This window comes from Cyprinus carpio, unplaced genomic scaffold (genome assembly GCF_018340385.1).
Source record: "Cyprinus carpio isolate SPL01 unplaced genomic scaffold, ASM1834038v1 S000006739, whole genome shotgun sequence".
NCBI lineage: Eukaryota > Metazoa > Chordata > Actinopteri > Cypriniformes > Cyprinidae > Cyprinus > Cyprinus carpio.
In genome coordinates this window covers 285,807-308,092 of record NW_024879338.1, presented here as the reverse complement: position 1 = coordinate 308,092, position 22,286 = coordinate 285,807, and the positions used below count along the sequence as shown (strand labels likewise).

The 22,286-nt window shown below is 37.1% G+C and overlaps 2 protein-coding genes across 2 annotated transcripts; both read left to right on the top strand.

The window, feature by feature from the left end:
* Positions 1–6,423: 6,423 nt before the first annotated feature.
* On the top strand, positions 6,424–9,506 carry LOC109109249 (extracellular calcium-sensing receptor-like). The gene is given in 6 exon segments (XM_042755664.1): positions 6,424–6,717; positions 6,832–7,617; positions 7,787–8,008; positions 8,267–8,390; positions 8,712–9,281; positions 9,284–9,506. Coding segments are annotated over 6 exon segments (2,088 nt in total). The 3' UTR covers positions 9,376–9,506.
* A 5,717-nt stretch (positions 9,507–15,223) lies between these two features.
* On the top strand, positions 15,224–20,617 carry LOC109109259 (extracellular calcium-sensing receptor-like). Its single transcript, XM_042755670.1, has 6 exons — positions 15,224–15,474; positions 15,994–16,288; positions 16,568–17,353; positions 17,525–17,746; positions 18,055–18,178; positions 19,029–20,617. The coding sequence occupies exons 1-6, from the start codon at positions 15,245–15,247 to the stop codon at positions 19,952–19,954; spliced, it is 2,583 nt and encodes an 860-aa protein (XP_042611604.1). The 5' UTR covers positions 15,224–15,244; the 3' UTR covers positions 19,955–20,617.
* Positions 20,618–22,286: the final 1,669 nt, after the last annotated feature.

Genomic DNA, 22,286 nt, shown 5'->3' with positions numbered 1-22,286 from the left:
ACATTCCTTGTGTCAAGCCACTCTTAAACAACAGACAGCGTCAGAAGTGTCTTGCTTCAAAAAGGACTGGACTGCTGCTGAGTGGTCCAAATTTATGTTCTCTGATGAAAGTATTTTGCATTTCCTTTGGAAATCAGGGTCCCAGAGTCTGGAGGAAGAGAGGAGAGGCACACAATCCACATTGCTTGAGGTCCAGTGTAAAGTTTCAACAATCAGTAATGATTTGGGGTGCCATGTCATCTGCTGGTGTTGGTCCACTGTGTTTTCTGAGGTCCAAGGTCAACGCAGCTGTATACCAGGAAGTTTTAGAGAACTGCATGCTTCCTGCTGCTGACCAACTTTTATGGAGATGCAGATTTCATTTTCCAATAGGACTTGGCACCTGCACATAGTGCCAAAGCTACCAGTACCTGGTTTAAGGACCATGATATCCCTGTTCTTAATTGGCCAGCAAACTTGCCTGACCTTAACCCCATAGAAAATCTATGAGGTATTGTGAAGAGGAATATGCGATATGCCAGACCAAAAGAATGCAGAAGAGCTGAAGGCCACTATCAGAGCAACCTGGGCTCTCATAACACCTGAGCAGTGCCACAGACTGATCGACTCCATGCCACAACTGCATTGCTGCAGTAATTCAGGGGCAAAAGGAGCCCCAACTAAGTATTGAGTGCTGTACATGCTCATACTTTTCATGTTCATACTTTTCAGTTGGCCAAGATTTTTAAAAATCCTTTCTTTGTATTGGTCTTAAGTAATATTCTAATTTTCTGAGATACTGAATTTGGGATTTTCCTTAGTTGTCAGTTATAATAATCAAAATTAAAAGAAATAAACATTTGAAATTTATCAGTCTGTGTGTAATGAATGAATATAGTATACAAGTTTCACTTTTTGAATGGAATTAGTGAAATTTTTTTTGAAATATTTTGATGATATTCTAATTATATGACCAGCACCTGTATATATATATATATATATATATATAAACTTAATTATGCGACACACCCTTAATTATGCAGAACTTTATGACTTAATATAATTTAAAACAGATGAGTTATAAAAAAAAAAAAAAAACACACAGTTGTTCTTGAAGGGCAAAATTAGCTATATAGACCAAAATCTTTATTTTTTATTTTTTTTTTTTGTCCCAGGCTTCTGTAAACATGTTTTTTTATTGCATGTAAAGTTGGGCAGTTTAAACATGAGGAGTCTATGGGATTGGCTCCCTTTTGGAGCCAACCTCTAGCGGCCACGTGCTATGAATTGCAGTTTTAGTCACTTCCTTGTTGGTGGGAGGCTGCCACTTGGTTTTTCCCCAGTGTTTGTCCGATTTCATCAGTGTATTGTTGTGTTTGTTGGTTTGCCATTCAGTTGTATTTATTAAAGACTCCCTTTGAACAATTATCTTCTTCATCGTTCTTGTGGTTTACAACCAAGTTGTGACAGAAGATCGGACTGTTAAACAGACTACACCAGTCACTGTTTAAAGTGGATCAAACCCTCTTAATCAAAGTTGTCCTAAAACCTAAAACAAAATGTATTCTTGTCTTAGGTCAACTTTGATTAACTTTTTTGATCCACCTCAAAATGCTGACTGCTGTATGGATATCGCATCCATTAACGTTGCCCCCAAGGAGGGGCAACACATTGCTGAGAGGAGGGACAGTTTTTTATTTTCCAAGATGGCCATAATCTGCAGGACTATGTTGAGTAGTTTTTTATGCATGCCAGCTGCTAAAATGCTGCTTGATGGAGGGATGGATGACGACATCCGCTTCGTCTTACCATGGGGAGATCCGCACTGGACCCTGGAAGATTACATCAGTTTCGCGCTGTGGGTGAATCCACACTCACAGCAGACAAAGCGGATGTCGACTGTAACATCAGCGTCCAGCCAGACCTCGCAGATGTCTCGCAGCTCACCTCACCATCACCCCACTGCATGGAGCTTCAGTCAGAGCCCACCGCAGTTGGAGAGCCAGAGCACTGACATGCTATTCACTTGTTAATTATGCTAGCAACAGGCTAGTTACATGCTTATCATGCTAGCCACATGCTAATAAACTTGTTAATCACGCTAATGACATACTAGTTACTTTCAAGTTGGCCAAGATTTTTTAAAAAAATCCTTTCTTTGTATTTGTCTTCAGTAATATTCTAATTTTTCTGAGATACCTGAGATTTGGGATTTTCCTTAGTTTGTCAGTTATTAATCATCAAAATTAAAAGAAATAAACATTTGAAATTTATCAGGTCTGTGTGTAATGAATGAATATGATATACAAGTTTCACTTTTTGAATGGAATTAGTGAAATAATTTTTTTTTTTTGATGATATTCTAATTATATGACCAGCACCTGTATGTATATATATATATATATAAACTTAATTATGCCACACCCTTAATTATGCCGAACTTTAAGGCTTAATATAATTTAAACAGATGAGTTATAAAAAAAAAAAAACACACAGTTGTCTTGAAGGGCAAAATTAGCTATATAGACCAAAATCTTTATTTTTTATTTTTTTTTTTGTCCCAGGCTGTAAACATGTTTTTTTATTGCTGTAAAGTTGGGCAGTTTAACATGAGGAGTCTATGGGATTGGCTCCCTTTTGGAGCCAACCTCTAGCGGCCAGTCTATGAATTGCAGTTTTAGTCACTTCCTTGTTGGTGGGAGGCTGCCACTTGGTTTTTCCCCAGTGTTTGTCCGATTTCATCAGTGTATTGTTGTGTTTGTTGGTTTGCCATTCAGTGGATTTATTAAAGACTCCTTTGAACAATTATCTTCTTCATCGTTCTTGTGGTTTACAACCAAGTTGTGACAGAAGCTCGGACTGTTAAACAGACTACACCAGTCACCGTTTGAAGTGGATCAAACCCTTTAATCAAAGTTGTCCTAAAACCTAAAACAAAATGTATTCTTGTCTTAGGACAACTTTGATTAACTTTTTTGATCCACCTCAAATGCTGACTGCTGTATGGATATCGCATCCATTAACGTTGCCCCAAGGAGGGGCAACACATTGCTGAGAGGAAGGACAGTTTTTATTTTCCAAGATGGCCATAATCTGCAGGACTATGTTGAGGAGTTTTTTATTGCATGCCAGCTGCTAAAATGCTGCTTGATGGAGGGATTTCGGTGTGGTCTGGATGACGACATCCGCTTCGTCTTACCATGGGGAGATCCGCACTGGACCCTGGAAGGTTACATCAGTTTCGCGCTGTGGGTGAATCCACACTCACAGCAGACAAAGCGGATGTCGACTGTAACATCAGCGTCCAGCCAGACCTCGCAGATGTCTCGCAGCTCACCTCACCATCACCCCACTGCATGGAGCTTCAGTCAGAGCCCACCGCAGTTGGAGAGCCAGAGCATGACATGCTATTCACTTGTTAATTATGCTAGCAACATGCTAGTTACATGCTTATCATGCTAGCAACATGCTAATAACTTGTTAATCACGCTAATGACATACTAGTCACTTGCTAATCATGCAAGCAACATGCTGGTCACTTGCTAATCATGCTAGCAACATGCTAGTCATTTGCTAATCATGCTAACAACATGCTAGTCACTTGCTAATCATGCTATCAACATGCTAGTATCTTGATAAGCATCCTGGAAACATGCTAGTAACTTGCTAATCATGATAGCAAAATGCTAGAGACATGCTAATGACATGCTAGTAACTTATTAATCATGCTAGTAACTTGTAAATCATGCTAGCAAAATGCTAGTTACTTGCTAATAATTCCAGCAACATGCTAATCATGCTGTATACACGCTAGCGACATCTTAGTAACTTGCTAATCATGCTAGTGACACACTAGTCACTTGCTTATCATGCTTGCAACATGCTTGTTTAATATTTCTTATCTATCTGTTTATCTGTATATCTGTCTATTTTTCTATCTATTTTTCTGATAGATTGTATTGCCTTCAAAACTTTAAAACTAGCCTACTTCAAATTAGTTAAAACTGAAAACCCTCAAACTTTAAGCTTTTAAATCTGCTTCAAACTTTCTGGCTAGGCTTTTTCAAGCCAACTTATAGTTTGTCTTCAAACTTTACTATCTAGTTTGGGATTGATGTTTATCAAAATAATAACTTTTTATAATACATATATTGCTTGTTTTCTTTAATACACATATATAGAAAACCTTGGTGATTCAGTACCCTTATGGCACATTGTTGCTCTAAGTCAACACACCAACATTTGGATCTGGGTTGGGGGCGACAAATTTAATGATGGATATATTATCAGGGATCCCAAAAAATGCGGTGAAATATTTAAGTATATATATATATATATATATATATATATATATATATATATATATATATATATATATTTGTGAATAAAGCCCTCCTGTAGTGAATCCATGCGTTTTTGTAAGAAAAATACTCAGATGCGGGCCGGATTCGGGCCGACACAGGTTGCTGTCTTGGTTGATTCATTCAGAAACAGATTCATTTAAGGAATAAAGCACCGTGTTGCTCTACACTGTTGTATAAAATAATTAGCATATTTATTCTCACGCACATGCGCTAATATTCAGAAATGTACATGCATGGGTATTTTTTCTTTCATTGCTTGAATTTTAAGGCTATTCATCATGCAGTTAATATTTTTTTGTTTTGTTTTTTTGCAAAGTTGGTGACATACTCGATAATGTCAGCTCTCCTATCATCTCTCAGTCCCTCACAATCACACATACAGCAAAATGGCATTATGTCAGGCGAATGTCTTTTAAATCCTAATCAAGGAAAAATCTCCTTCTGTTGTCTTCTTTTTGAAGAACTTCAAAACTTGCGCTAGAACCATTTTGTGCGCAAAATGACGGAAACCTGCTTCAGCTTGTGCGCAGCTTGTTACAGTACTGAGTTCTGATTGGCCAGTCTCTGTTATATAGTTTGTGAATTATCATAAATAGAGAATTTTAACATTTGTTTTTTGCACGATAAGTTTTACATAATACACAACATTATTAATCTGAAGGGGATGGTGGTTTAGACAATGCTTTTTGTAATTTTTTCCCACAAGGGGGATGTCATCCTCCCAGATCCCCCCTCAATTCGAGCCCTGAGAATATGTGAATAACTCAATTTTGACAAAAATGTCAAATAGAACCTTCTAATTCCAAGGTGACAAAATGCTAGATAGGTTGATCCAGTTTTAAGTAGTAATAATACATATATATGGTATTATTCCAAAATTAAATAAAATATACAATACTATTTCTATTCTATTCAATATGTGATGAATATAAATATGTGACAAAGGGCTCCTTATCGCATGTATATACTGGTGTTGCCTTGACGGTTTTTTTTTTTTTTTTTGAGTAATATTTTTGACTATTTTTCAAAGGTTTTCCAATAGCTTGATATCTATCTATCTATCTATCTATCTATCTATCTATCTATCTATCTGTATTGTTAAAAAATCTTGATATAAAATATAAATATATATATATATATATATATATATATATATATTAATACACTATGTAAGGACTATGTAAGGTTGTTATTTCTTTGCATTTTGATGTATTCTTTAAATAAATTAATATATAGGACAAGTAGTGCATTTATATCTTAATAGAATAAAAGTTGGACAAAAAAGTACAATGATTTTGTTACTTTTATTTAAAATGATTTATAACTGCATTTAGAGAAGGGTTTTCAATCACATGTCTGTCACTAAAACAACAGCTGGGACATGACAAATCCTTTGCAAAATAAAAAGAAAGTAAAAGCAAATATATAACAAGCATACTTTCATTGTAACTCATTTATCTTGGGGTTGACAGGTGATCTAAAACCTTAAACTTTATGATACACTTGAGGCACATTCTCTCATTGACTAAAGTGAAATCTTAACCACACCCTCTTAAGTTTCCCAGTGAAGAGTTACAACGTATAACAGCAGTGGCTGGTGGGTATATAAAACAAAGTGTAATAATGCTCAACTCACATTTTGAGTGGTTGCTTGCATAGAAGGAGAAATGAATGTTCATCTTTTATTGACAATGACATTACTGTGCATTACCAGGCTTTGCCCTGCTGTGTGTGGGGTTAATTTAGGCACCTGTGTTCTCCGTGATGGCCTGCATCTGGTCTGTTGTGTTCGAATGTGTAGTCTTAGTTGTTGGTGGGGTTTCTGATCTTTCATTACTATGTGAGAGCAGAGAACCACACCTATACTAGACGGCCACAACCACTAGTGTGCAGTGGCAGGTTAGCGTTTGATTCAAAATTTAAAACAATCCTTAACAGAGCAGGGCAAATTGGTTAAATTGATTGTGCTAAAATAGTGTTCATGATTTTATTTGTGTTTAAGTGAAATGAGTTAATAAGAAGCGAGGGAACAAGAAATAACCGTTAATATTTAAAGCTATTGTGTGTGTATTTCAACAGCATGGACTTCAGAGGGTTGCGCCTGGCTCGTGCCTTGCAATTCACTGTCCAAGAGATAAACAACAGCTCCGATCTCTTACCGGGCGTCACTTTAGGGTACCACATATATGACTCGTGTGCTTCTGTGCCAGTGGCGATTAAAGTAGCATTGCAGATTGCCAACGGACTAGATCTAGTATTCAACGACACTGATTCATGTGCAAAATCTGCTGCAGTTCCCGCACTGGTCGGAGATTCTGCTTCTACGCCGGCTGTAAGCATTTCAAGACTTTTGGGTCCTCTTGGAATTCCACAGGTGCTTGTGCAAAACGACTAATTCATAGTCTTATTAGAAAGAAAAAAATGCAGGAGCTGTATCATAATCTCTCTGTTTCTCTCTCTCTCTACACACACACACACACACATATAGGTGAGTCATTACGCAACGTGCGCGTGTCTCAGTGACAAGCGGCAGCATCCTACTTTCTTCAGGACCATCCCCAGCGATCACCATCAAGCGGCAGCACTGGCACGGATGGTCAAGCACTTCGGATGGACGTGGATCGGGGCTGTGCGCAGTGATTCAGACTACGGGAACAATGGCATGGCATCATTCCTGAAAGCTGCGGAGCAGGAGGGAATCTGTGTGGAGTATTCTGAGGCCTACTACAGGACCCAGCCACGCAATAAATTGAAAAGAGTGGCGGATGTTATTCGCAAGTCATCAGCTCGTGTGATAGTTGCCTTCATGGGCGCAGGTGATATAAAATTTCTCTTAGAAGAGCTGAGCCAGCAGCCTCCTCCCCCGATGCAGTGGATTGGCAGCGAGGCTTGGGTTACAGACCCCCAAATGATGCGGTTTAATTTTTGTATTGGTGCTGTGGGTTTTGCAATCCCGCGGTCTGTTATCCCTGGTTTTCGTAACTTTCTACTTGACCTGTCTCCAGAACAAGCGCTAAAATTTCCCCTGCTGAAAGAATTCTGGGAAAGTTCATTCAGCTGTAGTCTAAAACGGCAGACAGGTTCTACTACTGGTATGCCAGCATGTGATGGCACGGAGGACCTGCGCGCTTTACAGAACCCGTACACAGACACGTCCCAGTTGAGGATCACTAACATGGTGTACAAAGCCACATATGCTATAGCGCATGCCCTCCATAGCATCATCTGTAACGAAAAACAATGCGACAAAAACATCAAAGTTGAGCACCGACGTGTAAGATTGCTTATCGTGGAATAACTTTTTAATAAAAAAAAGAAAGAAAAAAAGTAATTAGTGTTAATGCAGTACATTATTGTACAGTAGCTATTATTTTTTTTTTTTTTATTACTTTATATATTGTTGTGTTTTTTATTTATTTATTTATTTATTGTCCATCATGCAGGTTTTTGATCAACTCAAGCGAGTGAATTTTACAAAAAATAATTATTCCGTTTCATTCGACACCAATGGAGACCCTGTGGCCGCATATGAACTTGTGAACTGGCAACTTCAAGGAGACGGTTCAGTTGATTTTGTGACAGTGGGTCGATATGATGCATCCAAGCCTAAAGGCCAAGAATTCAGTCTGAACAGAGATATCATTTGGTATGATGGCAGTGAAAAGGTATTTTTATTTTAATTTTTTTGTAATTCTATTAATATAAACATAGAATTATTTTTTCGTCATGTACTTAGATTTAATACATTAATGGAAACATATCAAATACTATACATACCAAACATACCAAAAGATGATAAATAAAATGATGCATTTTGCCGCTTTATTTTAAACATCTAGCCGATTTTGTCAATTTCAGAAAATTTGTACCCAAAGACTTTTTTTTTTTCTGACTCTGATGCTGTGTCTATCTGTCACTTGCAGGTGCCTGTGTCTGTGTGCAGTAAAAGCTGTCCTCCAGGTAAGAGGAAGGCTGTGAAAAAAGGAAGACCTGTCTGCTGTTATGACTGCATTAACTGTGCAGAAGGAGAAATCAGCAATGAGACAGGTATTTTGGACATTCTTCTAAATAAATTCTAAATATTTATGGTCAACTGATAAATTAAATAAAATAAAGATAAGAAATAAATTGTCTAAAATAAAGATAGGAATCATAAAAAAAAAGAAATCATATAGACACACACACACACACACACACACACACACACACACACACACACACACACACATTTGTGCATGATATCATTGACCATTCTTTATCTACTGAGTTGGTCACTTTAAAAAAAAGTTTAGCCTGGTAATCTGTATGTATGATTTTGTTCTTGTAGTTCATAAATGGCTGTTATGCACTGACTTCTTGATCTTTCAGATTCTTTAGATTGTCACAAATGCCAACCTGAGTATTGGCCCAATAATGAGAAGGACAAGTGTCTTCCTAAACCTGTGGAGTTTCTCTCCTGGGATGAGATCCTTGGGGTTATATTGGCTGCTTTCTCTGTTGCTGGCTCTTTAGTGGCTTTGAGCATAACTTTAGTGTTCTACAGAAACAGGGCCTCTCCGATAGTAAAAGCCAACAACTCAGAGCTAAGCTTCCTGCTTCTCTTCTCATTGACTCTGTGTTTCCTCTGTTCACTAACTTTCATTGGTCGGCCCACTGAGTGGTCCTGTATGTTGCGTCACACAGCATTTGGGATCACTTTTGTCCTCTGTATCTCCTGTGTTCTGGGGAAGACAATAGTAGTGTTAATTGCCTTCAAAGCTACACTTCCAGGAAGTAATGTCATGAAATGGTTTGGGCCTCCTCAACAGAGACTCAGTGTTTTGGGCTTCACACTTGTACAGCTACTTATATGTGTGCTTTGGTTAAAAATATCTCCACCTTTTCCTTATAACAATATGCATCAGTACAAAGAAAAGATTATTCTAGAATGCAGTTTAGGATCAGCAATAGGTTTCTGGGCTGTACTGGGTTATATTGGCTTGCTAGCTTTCCTTTGCTTTGCTTTAGCTTTTCTTGCCCGAAAGCTGCCTGATAACTTCAATGAGGCTAAGTTTATCACATTCAGTATGCTCATATTCTGTGCTGTATGGATCACATTTATTCCCTCTTATGTCAGCTCTCCAGGGAAATTCACTGTAGCTGTGGAGATATTTGCTATTTTAGCTTCAAGCTTTGGTCTGATTCTTTGTATTTTTGCTCCTAAGTGTTTCATAATTGTTTTTAGACCAGAGCAGAATACCAAAAAACATTTAATGGGCAAAGTACCATCAAAAGCCCTCTGAGATGCATGCAATTGGCAACTGCTTAATATTAGATATCAGTCATTCTTTAATGTTAATGCACCAGTTTTCAAACTAATGATTTACATATTGGTGCTATATGTGAAAATATGTTCTGTATACTGTTTATGTACTGTAATATATATTGTTGGAAAAAACTGTTTGAAAACGATAAAAGATCAGTTGTGAAACTCATGTTCAGTACTTATATGCACAATAAAAAGTGCCACCTGAAGAAGCAATTTTTTAAAGCTTTGATATAAAATGCTATCATCTTTCATGTGTTTCCACTTGATAACTAAGAGTTCTGCAATGATGGTGCAATTTTGTAGACCAACCCAGAAGTTAGCATCAGATTTTTTCATTGGCTTTTGAATTACTGCAGAAAATAATCTCTGGGACCAGCAAAACTTTTTATGATTAATACACGGTTTGTCCATCATGATAATCTTGACAAATTAATATCATTTATTTGTTTTTTAATACATTTCAAATAATGATGCCTTGATCCGCCTTTTCACCTCTGATACTGATTCCGATACCTAGGATTCAGTATTGGCCCATACAGATACTGGTCCGGTATCATCACCTTTTTCAAATCAATGTACAATTTCTATATTTCTGTGTGGAACTGATAATCACTCTTTCACAATCTTCTAAATATAGAATGTTTCATTATAAAGAAAAAAATATATATAAATATGTCTATTCATAATCTAAGGAAAAAAAAGTAAAACAAATATATATATATATATATATATATATATATATATATATATATATATATATATATATATATACAGTACAGGTCAAAAGTTTGGAAACATTACTATTTTTTATGTTTTTGAAAGAAGTTTCTTCTGCTCATCAAGCCTGCATTTATTTGATCACAAATACAGAAAGGTCAATGTAACATTGTGATATATTATTACAATTTAAAATAATTGTTTTTTAAATTTATTATACTTTAAATTATCATTTATTTCTGTGATGCCCAAAGCTGAATTTTTAGGATCATTATCACATGATCCTTTAGAAATCATTCTAATATGATGATTCATTATCAAAGTTGGAAACAGTTCTGCTGCTTAATATTTTTTCAGAACATGTGATACTTTTTTAGGATACTTTGATGAATAAATTAAAAAAAAGAAGCTATGTTTTTAAAATATAAATATTTTGTAATAACAATATACACTACTGGTCAGTAATTTGGGGTCAGTAATTTTTTTTCTTTCTTTTTTTTAAATAAAATAAATACTTTTATTCAGCAAGGATGTGTTAAATTGATAAAAAGTGATAGTAAAGAAAATACATTATTAGAATATATACAGGTCCTTCTCAAAAAATTAGCATATTGTGAAAAAGTTCATTATTTTCCATAATGTAATGATAAAAATCAAACTTTCATATATTTTAGATTCATTGCACACCAACTGAAATATTCAGGTCTTTTATTGTTTTAATACTGATGATTTTGGCATACAGCTCATGAAAACCCAAAATTCCTATCTCAAAAAATTAGCATATTTCATCCGACCAATAAAAGAAAAGTGTTTTTAATACAAAAAAAGTCAACCTTCAAATAATTATGTTCAGTTAGTGCACTCAATACTTGGTCGTGAATCCTTTTGCAGAAATGACTGCTTCAATGCGGCGTGGCATGGAGGCAATCAGCCTGTGGCACTGCTGAGGTGTTATGGAGGCCCAGGATGCTTCGATAGCGGCCTTCAGCTCATCTAGAGTGTTGGGTCTTGCGTCTCTCAACTTTCTCTTCACAATATCCCACAGATTCTCTATGGGGTTCAGGTCAGGAGAGTTGGCAGGCCAATTGAGCACAGTAATACCATGGTCAGTAAACCATTTACCAGTGGTTTTGGCACTGTGAGCAGGTGCCAGGTCGTGCTGAAAAACAGAATCTTCATCTCCATAAAGCTTTTCAGCAGATGGAAGCATGAAGTGCTCCAAAATCTCCTGATAGCTAGCTGCATTGACCCTGCCCTTGATAAAAACACAGTGGACCAACACCAGCAGCTGACCATGGCACCCAGACCATCACTGACTGTGGGTACTTGACAATGGACTTCAGGCATTTTGGCATTTCCTTCTCCCCAGTCTTCCTCCAGACTCTGGCACCTTGATTTCGGAATGACATGCAAAATTTGCTTTCATCCGAAAAAAGTACTTTGGACCACTGAGCAACAGTCCAGTGCCTGCTTCTCTGTAGCCCAGGTCAGGCGCTTCTGCCGCTGTTTCTGGTTCAAAAGCACACGCCTGTGCACGGTGGCTCTGGATGTTTCTACTCCAGACTCAGTCCACTGCTTCCGCAGGTCCCCCAAGGTCTGGAATCGGTCCTTCTCCACAATCTTCCTCAGGGTCCGGTCACCTCTTCTCGTTGTGCAGCGTTTTTTGCCACACTTTTTCCTTCCCACAGCACTTCCCACTGAGGTGCCTTGATACAGCACTCTGGGAACAGCCTATTCGTTCAGAAAATTTTCTTTCTGTGTCTTACCCTCTCGCTTGAGGGTGTCAATGATGGCCTTTGGACAGCAGTCAGGTCGGCAGTCTTACCCATGATTGCGGTTTTGAGTAATGAACCAGGCTGGGAGTTTTTAAAAGCCTCAGGAATCTTTTGCAGGTGTTTAGAGTTAATTAGTTGATTCAGATGATTAGGTTAATAGCTCGTTTAGAGAACCTTTTCATGATATGCTAATTTTTTGAGATAGGAATTTTGTTTAATAAAAGACCTGAAATATTTCAGTTGGTGTGCAATGAATCTAAAATTTTTGAAAGTTTAATTTTTATCATTACATTATGGAAAATAATGAACTTTTTCACAATATGATAATTTTTTGAGAAGGACCTGTATTATTAGAATTTTTTTTTTTTTTTAATAAATGCAGTTCTTTTTAACCTTTTATTCTTCAAATATATTAGACAGCAGAACTGTTTCCAACACTCATAATAAATCAGAATATTAGAATGATTTCTAAATGATCATGTGATAGACTGGATGTTACATGTGACACTGAAGGCTGGAGTAATGATGCTGAAAATTCAGCTTTGCATCACAGGAATAAATTATTTTTTTAAAGTATATTCAAATAGAAAAACTATTATTTTAAGTTGTAATAATATTTCACAATATTACTGTTTTTTCTGTATTTTTGATCAAATAAATGCAGGCTTGATGAGCAGAAGAGACTCAAAAACATTAAAAATAGTAATGTTTCCAAACTTTTGACCTGTACTATATATATATATATATACAGTGCCTTGCAAAAGTATTCATACCCCTTCATTTTTTTTTCTTTTTTCACATTTTATGTTGCTGCCTTATGCTAAACTGCTTTAAATTACTTTTTTTTTCTCTACATCAATCTATACCATACAGCATAATGATAAAGCAAAAAACAAGTTTAACATCTTCGCAAACCGTAATTGATTCCATTGTGTAAGTATTCATACCCTTCTCTGGGACAGTTGAAAATTAGCTCAGGAGCATTCATATTGCTTGTAGATGTTACTACTGTACACTTAGAGTGAAGTTAACCTGTGGCAAATTCAATTGAATGGGTATGATTTGGAAAGGCACACACATCTGAATAAAAGATCTAACAGCTGATAATGCATATCAGAGCAAAAACCAAGCCCTGAGGTCGAAGAACTGCCTGTATAGCTCAGAAACAGGTTTGCGTCAAGCCACACATCTGGGGAAGAGTTCAGGAAAAAAAATCTGCTTCATTGAAGGTTCACAGAAGCATGTAGTCTGCGTTACCCTTAATGGAAGAAGTTTGAAACAACCAGGACTCTTCCTAGAGCTGACCTCCTGGCCAAACTGACCAACTGATGGAGAAGGGCTTTGGTTGGTGTGGTGACCAATAACCTGATGGTCCATGATCATATGTGGAGATAGGAGAAATCTACAAAAGGACAAACACAACTGCAACCAATTCAGTGTAGACACGTGAAAACACACTTCGAATTTGCATAAAAGCAACTAAAGGACCTTCAGACTGTGAGAAATAATATTCTCTGGTCTGATGAACCTCAATTCCATGCATCATGTTTGAAGGAAACCAGGCACTGCTCATCACATGCAGAGTACCATCCTAAAAGTAAAATGTGCTGGTAGCAGCCTCATGCTGTGGGGCTGTTTTTCAGCAGCAGGGACTGAGGGACTCGTCAGAGTAGAAGAAAAGCTCAATGCACCAAAATACTGAGATAGCCTTTATGAAAACCCAGTCCAGAGCATCCAGAACCAAAGACTGGGCAGAAGGTTTACCTTCCAACAGGACAATGAGCTTAAGCACACAGCAGGAGTGGCTTATAGTTATAGACAACTCTGTAAATGTCCTTGAGTGACCCAGCCTAATACAGGGTTTGAACCCAATCAAATATTTCTGGAGAAACCTGAAAATATGCGTCTGCCCCCATCCAACCTGATAGAGCTTGAGAGGTGAAGAGATGAGGAGAAGAACAGCAGATACTTGCCAAATGCTGATGAGCAAAGCTTGTCACATCAAACAAAAAAGACTTGAGGCTGTAAAGGTGCTTCAGCTAAATATTCAGTTAAGGGTGTGAATACTTATGCAACAATTCTGTTTTTGCTTTGTCAATATGGTGTATGGGGAGTAGATTGATGTGGGGAAAAAAAGTAATTTAAAGCCATAACATAAGGCAGCAGCATAACAAATGTGAAAAAAATGAAGGGGTATGAATATTTTCGCAAGGCACTGTATATATAAACTAGGTTGGTGGACAATTCAGCAGCAAAAGTTATTATAGAAACATCAGTTCAATAATTTGATAAACGTAGTTAAAAACAAACAACAACAAAAATATTTACTGGGAAACAAAAGTGTAGTACTAAATCTGGTAAAATGTTATACTTTGCTATTCATATTGTTAGAAACTCATGAAAAACAGTGTGTGTGTGTGTATATATGTATGTATATAAGAATATATATATATATATATATATATATATATATATATATATATATGTATGTATATAAGAATATATATATATGGGTGGGGGGGTTATCGGAGGTACAGGAATAAACCACCGGTTTAAATAACATGATGTTTTGCAATTTAAAGTACTGAGTGTTATAGTCATGTTAACTTATGATCTAGTTTGGTGTTACCAAAATATATATTTATTTAAAATATGCTCTTAATTATTATAATTTATGGTTGCATGTATAGCAGAATGCTTTAAAGTCATGTTGTTGTGTAACTGAAACATATTAAATATCTTAATATGATAAGATAAAATGCTTGTAAAATAAATAATAAAATCAGGTAAAAGCAAATATAAATTTAAAACATGCTTTCCATCATCATCATCATCATCATCATCATCATCATCATCTTTCTCTTTAGAGACTGGCAGGGAGTGGGGCCACTTAAAAGAAGGTCCTGTTTTGGGTGTTTTGAAAATCCATGATTCACTTGAGACACATTATCTCATCATGATTGACTGATATGAAATAATAACCACACCTTCTTACATTTTTTTTTTCATTCACATTTTCACAACAGTAGTTGCTGGTGGGTATATAAAACAAGGTGTATAATGCTCACCTCCTATTTGTGGTTGCTTGCCAAGCAAGAGACATGGATGTTAATCTTTTATTGACAACGACACTACTGTGTATTACCAGGCTTTGTCCTGCTGTGTGTGGGGTTAATTTAGGCACCTGCATCCTCCAAGCTGACCCTCAGCCCCCTGCAGTTTTCAAGGATGGAGACTTTGTCATTGGAGGGGCTTTCACCATTCATTACTATCTGAAGACAGAGAAGCACATCTACATTAGACGGCCACGACCACTTGAGTGCATTGGCAGGTTAGAGCGAGATATAAAATTAAATACAACTCTAAACAGATCAGTCTTGAATGGATAAAGTGATTGTGTAAAAAAATGTGTGTGTGTGTGTGTGTGTGTGTGTGTGTGTGTGTGTGTGTGTGTGTGTGTGTGTGTGTGTGAAGAGCTCAGGTGCAAAAGCCTCTAAGTGCCGTTTAAAATTTTCTTCTAAAATTAGGATTTTTCTTCACTTTAATGGCAATGAAAATAACCTATTTATCGCCATTAAAGTAAAATTCTGAACCTACACATAGGAGCCTGATATGAAAAAAAAACCCCTCAGTTTAGAAGAAAATTTCAAATAGCACTTAGAGTATTTTGAATATATATATATATATATATATATATATATATATATATATATATATATATATATATATATATATAGCCTATGAATAGTTCATTTGCATTTTTATTGTGCATTCCAATTAATCTCAATCAAACATATAAATAATGATTTGAATTAGTATACCTAATAGTTTTTCGTGTGTGCTTCAACAGCATGGACTTCAGGGAGCTGCGCTTTGCTCGTGCCTTGCAGTTCGCCATCCAAGAGATCAACAACAGCTCTGATCTTTTACCAGGCATAAAATTAGGGTATCATATATATGATTCTTGTGGCTCTGTGCCAATGGCAATTAAAGTAGCATTACAGCTTGCCAACGGACTAGATCTAATTTTTAACGACACTGATTCCTGTGCAAAATCAGCTGCAGTTCCCGCACTCGTGGGAGAATCTGGTTCCACGCCGTCTATAAGCACTTCAAGATTGTTCGGTTCCTTTGGAATTCCACAGGTGTTTGCTCAGTATAAATACAGTTTATTCTTCTAAGATATTTACAGAATTAATAAATAAATAATAAAAATGTTGGCGCTGTGTCAGAACTGTAATTGTAAAAATCGTTGTAAATTTGCCATAACAGCTGGAAAATCTTTGAAACCCGTTGTCAAAGCAAACATCTGTAAACATTTGTAGAATGCGTATTGTTGGAGTAGTCTGACTTTTGAACATTTGAATTTGAAAAGTCGTTATATGTTCGGAAATAAATACATTTTCCCCCATTGTGCACTATAGGTGAGTCATTACGCAACGTGCGCGTGTCTCAGTGACAAGCGGCAGTATCCTACTTTTTTCAGGACCATCCCCAGCGATCACCATCAAGCGGCAGCACTGGCACGGATGGTCAAGCACTTCGGATGGACGTGGATCGGGGCTGTGCGCAGTGATTCAGACTACGGGAACAATGGCATGGCATCATTCCTGAAAGCCGCGGAGCAGGAGGGAATCTGTGTGGAGTATTCTGAGGCCTATTACAGGACCCAACCACGCAGCAAACTGAAAAAAATGGCTGAAGTCATTCGAAGATCAACGGCTCGTGTAATAGTTGCCTTCCTGGCCTCAGGTGATATGAGACTTCTTTTAGAAGAGCTGAGCCAGCAGCCTCCTCCCCCGATGCAGTGGATTGGCAGTGAGTCGTGGGTTACAGACCCAGAAATGCTTCGGTATAATTTGTGTATCGGTGTAGTGGGTTTTGCAATCCCGCGATCTGTTATCCCGGGTCTTCGTGAGTTTTTACTTGACCTGTCTGCAGAGCAGGCGGTGGAATTTCCCCTGCTGACAGAATTCTGGGAAAGTTCATTCAGCTGTAGTCTAAACCGGCAGACAGGTTCTTCTACTGGTATGCCAGCATGTGATGGCACAGAGGACCTGCGCGCTTTACAGAACCCGTACACAGACACGTCCCAGTTGCGCGTCACAAATATGGTGTACAAAGCCACATATGCTATAGCGCATGCCCTCCATAGCATTGTCTGTAAGGAAAGTCGATGTGACAAAAGCATCATAGTTGATCCCCATAAGGTACGTTTTCTTATCGTGGAATAAATTGTAAATGTAAATTGAAACAACAGAGATTTTAAAATGCATCAATTTAATTGAATATAACTGCTGCGTACTCCCACTATTTGAGTTCTAATTATTCAGCAAATTGTAATAACAGCACAGTTTGAATTTTTAATGCTTATCATGCAGGTTTTTGATCAACTCAAACGGGTGAACTTTACAAAAAATAATTATTCCGTTTCATTTGACACTAATGGAGACCCTGTGGCCGCATATGAACTTGTGAACTGGCAACTTCAAGGAGACGGTTCAGTTGATTTTGTGACAGTGGGTCAATATGATGCATCCAAGCCTAAAGGCCAAGAATTTAGTCTGAGCAGAGATATCCTTTGGTATGATGGCAGTGAAAAGGTAAAGTGTGTTCTGGCGAGTGTACTACAGTAACCCTGAAAATGGTTTTAAGGGACATTTTTAATCTTTGATGGCATTTATACTCTTAAGCATATACAAATACAACATACTTCATAGAAACAGTTACTTTTAATAAATCACTGTGCAAGTACTGAACATAAATAACTAGACAGTCTTGAGTTGGATGGTTATGTATTTCATGTATTTTTTGTAATGTTTTAACATAGCATAACAAATACCAGAAGACAAAAAAAAAAAAAAGTCTTGGTTAATTTCTGATTCTGATACTGTGTACCTGTTACCTGCAGGTGCCTGTGTCTGTGTGCAGTGAGAGCTGTCCTCCAGGTACGAGGAAGGCTGTGAAAAAAGGAAGACCTGTCTGCTGTTATGACTGCATTAACTGTGCAGATGGAGAGATCAGCAATGAGACAGGTACTTTGATTGGGTTTATGCTGCTGGATAAATCACACATATTTCTGGGCTAATCACATAAGAGACTTCATGATACAGAAAAAAAAGGAAAATATTTAATATCTAATCTATTTTAAAACATGCAAAAATCTTAGAAATTTACTTTGCATTTACACTGATCACCATGTGTATATGCAAGTGTAGTGTGTTTATAAGTGTAGTGTATTTGCTTCTTGAGGATTAGTGTATGTTTGCACCTTTTGTAATATTTGTGTACGAGTCCCTTAATTGTCTTGTGTGTGAAAAGATGGATTCCATAATCAAAAACCAAAGAATGTGCAGGACCTGGAGTATTATTTGTGAAGATCAGTGGGCAGTTTAGCTGCTCAGGACAAACAAGCGGCTCAGGAACAGCATTCACAAAACATAAAAACATACACCCAGGTAGTAATACACAGTTTTAAGACTCAAGACTTTGTAAACTTTTGAACTCGTTCATTTGTTTAATTTTTGTTTTGTGCAGTTTATGTGAACATCTGCTATATACTGTAATCAAATACTGTAGCTTTTTCAGGGCAATACTAGATTAAACAAACAAACAAATAAATAACATATAACAAATAAAAAAATAACTTTTTTTTTTAACCATTAACATTTAGCAGATTCTGAAATGTGTATGTAGACTTATCACCAAACAGCAAATTGATGTATTTTTGATGCATTACTAAAAATAAACAGACATCAGCACCTATATAATTCTTTTTCCACTGAGTTGCTCTTTCTTAATATAGTTTCATCAGATGAATGTCTCCATTTTGTTCCTGTGGTTCATGAATGGCTTTTAAGCACTGATTTTTTTTTCATCTCCTAGATTCTTTAGAATGTCACAAATGCCTACCTGAGTATTGGCCCAATAATGAGAAGGACAAGTGTCTTCCTAAACCTGTGGAGTTTCTCTCCTGGGATGAGATCCTTGGAATTATACTGGCTGCTTTTTCTGTTACTGGCTCTTTAGTGGCTTTGAGCATAACTTTAGTGTTCTACAAAAACAGGACCTCTCCAATAGTAAAAGCCAACAACTCAGAATTAAGCTTCCTGCTTCTCTTCTCATTGACTCTGTGTTTCCTCTGTTCACTTACTTTCATTGGTCAGCCCACTGAGTGGTCCTGTATGTTGCGTCACACAGCATTTGGGATCATTTTTGTCCTCTGTATCTCCTGTGTTCTGGGGAAAACAATTGTGGTGTTAATGGCCTTCAAGGCTACACTTCCAGGAAGTAATGTTATGAAATGGTTTGGGCCTCCTCAACAGAGACTCAGTGTTTTGGGCTTCACGCTTGTACAGGTACTTATATGTGTGCTTTGGTTAACAATATCCCCTCCTTTTCCTTACAACAATATGCAACACTACAAAGAAAAGATAATTCTAGAATGCAATTTAGGATCAGCAATAGGTTTCTGGGCTGTACTGGGTTATATTGGTTTGCTAGCTTTCCTTTGCTTTGTTTTAGCTTTTCTTGCCCGAAAGCTGCCTGATAACTTCAATGAGGCTAAATTCATCACATTCAGTATGCTCATATTCTGTGCTGTATGGATCACCTTTATTCCAGCATATGTCAGCTCTCCAGGAAAATTTACTGTAGCTGTGGAGATTTTTGCTATTTTTTTGATAATTTTTTGGTCTGGTTTTGTTTTAATTCTCTGTATTTTTGCTCCAAAGTGTTTCATTATTGTATTTAGGCCAGAGCAGAATACCAAAAAACACCTAATGGGTAAAGTACCATCAAAAGCCCTCTGAGTCACACAACAAAAGCACTGCAGAGGTGCACACAGTAATTAACATTAAACATTATATATTCTGTGAATTTAAAGCATCAGTGGGTTTTTTTTTTCTTTCTTAAAGTCTGTGCTGTATGTGCAATATATTCTTTCTGGTCCTCAAATCTGATTGGATGATAAGAGTGTGAGATTAGAGTCCAACAGAAGTCCGTTTCACCATTTCGATCACTCTGCTTGGCCCCGTATTTCTCACAACGAGTGTCATCGCAGATGCCTAAATCCACTATAATTAAAAAAATAATAATACTGTTTTGTTGTCACGGAATGTAGTGTTTTTTTTGTTTTTTGTTTTTTTTTAGAATGTACTTGTTTGGACCTCAAATATGCAGTTTGTTAATAAATATTATGTCTATTTGAAAATTTGCTTTGACATTTTCTGAGATGTGAGCTCCAGGGCGTCAGCGGCCATTCAGCACTCATAAACCTGCAGAGAGTGCCTAACCTTGGCCAGATCTTCTGGAATTTGCCGCTGACTCTGATGTCTATATAGTGGTTAAATCTTACGGCCAGTCTTTGGTCTCATTAATCTATTATTTGTTCTAGAGCAAATAGTTTTGGCTGAGGGCAAAATCTCTTCACGTTATATTTGTAACTTTTGACTGAATTGCCTAGAAACTTTTATGATGGCTGTTATTGTTTAATAAATAATATTTTATATAAATAATAGTACTTGTAGTATTTAATAATAGTGTTTAGTATTGAGAAACGGTGTGTGTGTGTGTCTGTGAGGGTGATTTTAGTTACATTGTTCCACCATTAAATGGCGAAAAGAGACTGTTTTTACAAGTCAGCAGTAAAGACTTATGTTGAAAAAGACTCAAACGGAAGTTATTTTAAATTTTAACAACAACTTGTAAGACGCAGCCAACAAATGCACTGAGCACCGCTGTCAATGGAAATCACCCTTAACAGATGAAAGGATAGTACAACAAAGAGCCGGTTTCGCGTGTTTTATTGTGAATATAAGATTAAGCTGAAGAATGAATACTGTATCAGATGCAGGTAATCACACTCACTGAGTCAGTCTCTCTTATAATACTCTACCACACATAATACACTACTTTTAATAAAGTAATTCAATATGCTTTTAATAAAGCAACTCAACATTCCTTAGTTACTAATTCTAAAGTGACGTTTTAGAAACAGAGGCTTGGGCTCAGCTGTTAAACTGTCAACTTTAGATTTGAATCAGTGGTGTTAGGCAGTAGTTCTGCATAACAGAGGGGTGTTAAAGTTGTTGTTCCTTATTTATTTACACACTTGTGAAAGTGTAGTGATATGTGAAAGTGAAAGTGACGTGACATACAGCCAAGTATGGTGACCAATTCTTAGAATTCGTGCTCTGCATTTAACCCATCCAGTGGGTAGCCATTTATGCTGCAGCGCCCGGGGAGCAGTTGGGGGTTTGGTGCCTTGCTCAAGGGCACCTCAGTCGTGGTATTGCCGGCCCGAGACTCGAACCCACAATCTTAGGGTTAGGAGTCAAACTCTCTAACCACTAGACCATGACTTCCCCAAAAGGCCAAGTAGTGGTCCCCAGTCTGCGTGCAGCCAACTTTTAGTGACCACGCGGACGGTGCGCGTACAACAGCCCTTACGAAAAAGAAGTTTATTCAAGTGTGCTATTAGTATACTTCTTTTAAACTAAAAATAGGAAAGTATGCTTTTAGTTTACTTTTTATGTACTTCTCAGAAATGGACTTTATGTACTCCTCAGAAATATACTTAAAATGACATTTAAGTATACTTGACTTATACTTACAAAAAGTCTAAATATACTTGAACTTTACTTAAGTATACTTAATAAAATAAACTTGAAGTATACTACTTTTTGGTAAGGGAGTGCATGCACGAGGTGAATGTTGAGACAGAGTAAGCGGTACTGTGCATGTGTCGAGCACTACAAACTGCGCTTATCCACGGTTGAGTATACTTTGAAAGCTGTGCAGACACGGCTGTGCACAAGACAGAACAGAACGCAGAATGTGAAGTATACCCAGGCCTTTGCACCATGTCTGCACCGGACGTGACAATTTTTGTGTCGCGCCGCAACATCTAAATTCTGTCTACAGTGGACACGACAAAGTCACTATTGCAAATAATTTTCACTTTGTGTCAGTAGCTACGTCATAAATAGAATGAGGAATCAGTTTACTGTAGGGGATTTTCTCGTGTCGTGTAGACAGCATCAATTATTATAATGAATTATTTTACAATAGCTCTTTTTCTAGTTTTATTATAATAGTGTTTTGTCACGCCACGCCATTCACGTCCAGTGCAGACACAGTAAA

Coding starts and splice junctions, on each gene's coding strand:
- LOC109109259 (XM_042755670.1), top strand. CDS start 15,245: ATGGATGTTAATCTTTTATTGACAACGACACTACTGTGTATTACCAGG. Junction 17,354..17,524: donor TCATAGTTGATCCCCATAAG/GTACGTTTTCTT, acceptor CTTATCATGCAG/GTTTTTGATCAACTCAAACG. Junction 18,179..19,028: donor AGAGATCAGCAATGAGACAG/GTACTTTGATTG, acceptor TTCATCTCCTAG/ATTCTTTAGAATGTCACAAA.